Genomic DNA, 5,787 nt, shown 5'->3' with positions numbered 1-5,787 from the left:
TTGAATAGGGCCTACTCTTTATTCAATTGACCTTTTGGTTACATTTAAGCTTCGCATCTTTGAACAAGAATAACTTTTTATTACAGCCCCCCGCCCCCCCCCCCCCCCCGGATATATACCATAAGCCCCGCTTCCTATCTGCCCCTTTAAACTGCCATTCGCCAACTGTCTGAGAGGTACAGTCCATAGACATAATTTATGCAAATTTGCCATGCAACAAGCCAGTGAAATGGCTGCCTGAGGTACACACAAAACAAGGCACCCACTGGGCAGCTGCGTAGAGAAGTGATAATGTCCCTGTCTCCGGTACACAACTCAACCAGCTAATAATCCACCCCACAAAAAGGGGGGGGGGGGGGGAAGAAAGAAAAATTACAGTAGAAAGGTCTGTCTGAAAGCCATCTCATCATGTTTTGGATATAGAGGAAATAACTCATAATATTGTCCTTCATGTAGTCAAAGCAGAATCATTTCCCTTGCCGCTGAGCAATCGGCGCCAATCAGCATAGGACAGTATTAAAACCCTGCCTACCCCACTAAATCAGCAATTTCATCCTCGTCCCAAGGTAAGGGTATAACAAGGTTTGACTATAATATTTATTTTTTCTTCAATTAATCAAAACGCATTTCAAGACTATAGTCAAGATTAAGTTTCATTTCGTGCTCTTGAAATATTGGTGCAAGGCTAATTTCAATTTTATTCACCAAATATATTATATTCTGTAAATCTAACAGAAGAAGTCTTGAAGTTAAATGCCATTACAAGCATGCTAAGCTCAATAAATCATTAAAGTCACATGAAACTTGAAATCAGTTCCATTTAAAAGAAATATGAAAACAAGAAAAACAAAAAACTAACAACACAAAATCCATCATATTGATCATTCCTCTTCCACATTTTCTGACAAAGCAACAGTAGCATCATCATACACATTATGATGACCAGTCTTATTTTCGGGATGATCTTGTCTCAGTGTGTCATCGCAGACACTGTATCATTCGAGTAACAGAATTGGTGACAGCTTCATCAAAAACAAAAAAGCTCAAACAGTGTGCACACTGAAGGGAAGTAATTCACAACCAAACTTCACAAATTATTATAATATAATATACAATGAGTTGTATTTCTTGATTGTTGGGCAGGACTTGGCTATTTCCATCGCCACAGAGACTTGCTCTGCTACTGTAGGAGGATTTTTTTTGTTTTTTTGTTTTTACTTGTTTCTCGTCTATCTCTTTTAGTTCTGCAATATGAGCTGCAGGCTGCACGCACTGTGCTTCCTCTTTGACTAGCTTGCTTAACCCTATCCGTACGCCTGGTGTACCACAGGGGTCATTTTGTACCCCAGGGGTTGTATTCTTCACATTTTAGAATACTTCTAGTGCGAAGTGCGAAGATCTTTTTGATACAGTATTTCTCAAAAAATCATTTTGACAGACTGCTATGCAAAGCGTACGGATCGTATTATCCAGTAAATTTCCTTTTTGGAAAGTGGGGACACAGAGTTCCCCACGTCGTATGGATACGATAGTACAACACGAAGTACGGATCGGGTTAATCTGTCGAACATAGAACAGACTGAAGTAGATCAGCCTCAGCACACTGTCTTGCCTTGTCCTGTGTACTTAACTGCATTGCTCATTTTGAGACAGTAACGAATTAAAATATTCAAGAATTAACTCAATCTTAACCCCTTTCATACTCTATCAAGACCAAGGCTTTGCATCAGCAAAAGGAGAGTGTAGACAACATGATATAAAAGCAATCAATTTTGTAAGTAGGAAATTGTCCTTTTTCTTGTCAAACTCAGTTACCCACAATGTCTCCCTCCGCCCCTCCCCCACCCCTCCCGGGGACAACAAACAATACTTCATAGTATTTCTCCCTGCTTATTTGTAGCCCACATGTATGTTCATTTATGTTTCCCACAATCTGTCAGCAGGTGCGGTATTGTGTATGCGTGTATGTTATATGATTAAACAACAGCAGCAAGCTTTAAAGAAGACTGAACTGAGCTTCAAAGTCTATGAAGACCTAGGCTTTGCAAGGGATGCGCAGCGTGACCAAGCTGTTTCTAATCCTCTCAAAAATGGCAACAAAGCGAGCTGAGCTGGGCCCACACAGCCATATAAGGTTTACGTGGGTGACGCCACAGCCAGCTGCCACTTCTAGTACTATAATAACCTCTCTGAAGAAACCCAAAAAACTCCACACTGAGCGAACCGGAAGAGCGGTTGCGCAATCTGAACCCATGCGCGGACATCCTCGAACACTTTTTTGGCCGAGTGAACTATCTTATGTACAATCTTTGGTAGGCCTACGTAACTCATTTATTCCAATTTTTGTGTCATGCCTGATTGGCGGTCAAATTTACAGACCTCCCCCACCCCCACCCCCACACACCCCCCTTTATAAGCTGTTCTTATTCCATACTTTACTTTTACTTTTTTCTTCCGCTTGTACCCTGGGGTGTCGCGGGGAGACACAGGTGTCTGTCTGCAGCAAGTCGTGTGGCCTGTAGGAGGGACATCCCATGATCTTTAAGGGTGTCTGCCACAGATTCACTCCATCGTCGCCTTGGTCTTCCTCTGGCTCTCCATCCAGAATATTTAATGTTGTATGCTCTCAGAGCTGGATGGTTTGAGGGCATCCGCGTGAGGTGTCCGAACCACTTGACCTTTTGTTTTTCAATGTGTGGTAGGACTGGTGTTGCTCCCACGGTGTCCCTTATGACTTCATTTTTAATTTTGTCTCTTCTTGTTTTGTTGACCGCTCTTCTTAAGCATTTCATCTCGCATGTGACCAGTTTCCTCTCTAGGGCTTTTGTTAGAGTCCATGTCTGGCACTGATATGTGAGCGTTGGAAGGAAAATGGCGTTGATGAGCTTCGCCTTGGTGCTCATGGGGATATTGGGATGTTTCAGGAGAGGGCCCAGTTGGTAGCTGACCGCGTTGGCTCTCTGGCATCTAGTCTCTATCTCTCGATCTAATTTTCCATTTTCTGTGAAAATGCTGCCCAAGTATTTGAATTCTCTGCTTTGTTTAGTTGGGATCCATTGATGTTGATATCCATTTTACCTGGTCTCCTGCTAATTGTCATGACTTCAGTCTTGCTTATACTGATCTTCATGTCATATTTTTCGCAGCTCGCATTTAGTTGGTTTAAATGCTCCTGTAGCTGAGTCTTGTTGTTAATCATTGCCAGGTCATCTGCAAACATGAGTTCGTTGAGTGCCTCTGGGTCTGGATTGGCCTCTTTTGTTATCTGGTCCATGTAGATCACGAAGAGCAGAGGGGAGAGATTGCAGCCCTGCCTCACTCCGGATGTTACTGGAAACCAGTCCGATGTTCCACTGGTAGTTCGGACAGCGCTTCTGCTGTTGGCATAGATAGCCCTGATGTTGTCTAGCAGTTGTCCCTTGATGTCGTACTGCTCTAAGATCGTCCATAGCTTGTTTCTATTTACTCGATCAAAGGCTTTTTCTTGATCCACAAATACGAGGTGGAGATCTTTGTCGTATTCCAAAGCCCTCTCACACAGTTGTCGGAGTGCGAAGATTGCATCAGTGCACCCTCTTCCTTTTCTAAAGCCAAATTGGGCGTCACTGAGAAGATGTTCGGTTTTTGCGCGAGTACGTCGCTCTAGGATTTTTGCATACATTTTCCCCACATGGCTGAGAAGAGATATGCCTCTATAGGTGTTGCAGTCTTTCTTGCTGCCCCTTTTCTTCCATATTGGCACCACTATCGCATGTTGCCAGTCTGCTGGTACTTTTCTTTCTTTCCATGCTTGCTGGAAGATGATTGTAAGCCAATGTCTCCTGGTTCCGCCGCATGCAAGGATGGCTTCGGTTGTGACGTCATCGTCTCCAGCTGCCTTGTTCTTTGGACTAGTCTTCAGTGCTTCTCTCTCTTCACTCTCCTGGATGGTAGGTTCTGAGTGCTCAGGGTAGTTGGCGGTGAAGGGGCACTGTGTGTTTTGTGCCTGTACTCCTGATAGGTTTAGTAGTTCTTGAAAATATTCTTCCCATCTTTTTATTATTTCTTTCTCTTCGTGCAGAGCTTCTCCATTAGTATCGTTGATGACAGTGGTGGGTACATAGGGTTCGTCTCTCGTTCTCATTGTCTGTACCTTCTTGTAGAACTCTCTTGGTGAAGTCTTGCAGGTTTCACTTAGTTTTTCGCCATACCGGGTCCATGACTTTTCTTTTGATGTTATAACGACTTTCTTACTGTGTCTTCTTGCAAGTCTATATTTAATGTAGTCCTCTTCGTTTTTTGACTTGACCCATACATTATACAGTCTCTTTTTTTCCTTGATAGCATCTTTAACTTCTTCGTTCCACCAGGCTGTTGCTTTTCTGTGTTTTCCTCTTGTTTTCTTGGTACCACAGACTTCTTTCATTGTGTCCAGGAGAGTTGTTTTGAAGGTATCCCAAGCTTTCTCTACAGTTAGTATTGTAGAGTTGATAGAGCCTAGTTTTTCATTTAACGTGCTTCTGATCTGAGCCTGCACCTGATCATCTCCAAGTTTATGCATATTTAGTCTCTCTTGCTGTCTTTTATGTTTTTTGGTTTTCTTTCTTTCTTGGTGGTCAACGTTGTGATGATTGGCCTGTGGTCTGTGTCCAGGCCTGCATTATGGATGGCTCTTGAGTCTGTGATTGTGATCCGCATTCGTGTTCTCGTTAATATGAAGTCGATCTGTGATGAGACCATGATGTTGTTCCATCTGTACCAGGTGTAGATCTGAGAGGCTCTGTGCTGGAAGAAGGTGTTGGTGATGAATAAGTCGTGCTCTGCACACAGTTCCAGTACATGGTTGCCGTTATAATTGCATGGTGTTCTGTGGTCACTGTGTGGACCCAGGTGTTTTGTCCACGGTGTTCTTCTCTCTCCGACTCTTCCGTTGAAGTCTCCCATTACATAAAGGTCTTCCTCGTCTGGGATGTTGCTAATTAAGTCCGAGAGTTGTTCGAAGAAAGAGTCCTTTTCTTCGTCTGAGTAGGAGTCGTTGCACGGTGCATACACCTGGATGTAGTCTGTGGTCTTTTTGCCCTCTCTAATGCTGATTTTGATGAGTCTTTCAGAAATGAAATCCTGAAATCCGTATTCAATATTTCCTTTGCTTTGTCAGGGTGTATGATGAAACCCACACCGTGTTCAGCTCTTTGTTCTTTTCTTACCCCATTCCAAATGAGGACAAAGTTAGAGTGGATCTCTTTTGTGCCTGTCCCTTTTTTCCTGATGTCTGTAATGCCCATGATGGAGATCTTGTTCTGGGTCATGAACTCCACTATCTCAGGTTCTTTATTTGTCAAGCTGCAAATGTTCCAGGTCCCTATTTTTTCATTTTTTCTGGATCGTTGTCCATTTTTCTCGCCAGGTCGTTTTCCGTTTTGATCAGTCCGTTTGTGTCTCTTTATGTTTTCTTGAGCAATGTTTATATCCACTGCCGGCCTGCTGAGCCAGTCGCAGTTTCACCAGAGCCCCGTTGGCCAGCAACGTTTCGGGGTGACCCGGGTCGGCCTTCACGGCTAGCGTAACGCCTCAGTGAAATAAAGTCACACCGTACTTCACCCAGACCCAGCTATCCCCTACTTTGTCCTGTTTCCATCTCCCACGGCGTGGACGAGGGGTTGGACTTCGAGAGACGTTCTTATTCCATATCTATCCATTTAAACAATGGACATGTATTGACAATTTTGACCAAGAGAGGTTAGCAGGAGACCAGACAAGGTGGGTATCAACATCAATGGATCTCAATTAAAACAAAGCAGCAAATTC

At 43.5% G+C, this 5,787-nt stretch overlaps 1 protein-coding gene across 1 annotated transcript; it reads right to left on the bottom strand.

The window, feature by feature from the left end:
• Positions 1 to 4,542: 4,542 nt before the first annotated feature.
• Positions 4,543 to 5,288, bottom strand: LOC106012836 (craniofacial development protein 2). The gene is made up of 2 exons (XM_013086963.1): positions 5,187 to 5,288; positions 4,543 to 5,100 (listed from the first exon to the last, which is right to left on the bottom strand). The coding sequence occupies exons 1-2, from the start codon at positions 5,286 to 5,288 to the stop codon at positions 4,543 to 4,545; spliced, it is 660 nt and encodes a 219-aa protein (XP_012942417.1).
• Between the last annotated feature and the right edge of the window lie 499 nt (positions 5,289 to 5,787).

This window comes from Aplysia californica, unplaced genomic scaffold (genome assembly GCF_000002075.1).
Source record: "Aplysia californica isolate F4 #8 unplaced genomic scaffold, AplCal3.0 scaffold00527, whole genome shotgun sequence".
NCBI classification, from domain to species: Eukaryota; Metazoa; Mollusca; class Gastropoda; order Aplysiida; family Aplysiidae; genus Aplysia; species Aplysia californica.
This window is presented reverse-complemented; position numbering and strand designations above follow the sequence as displayed.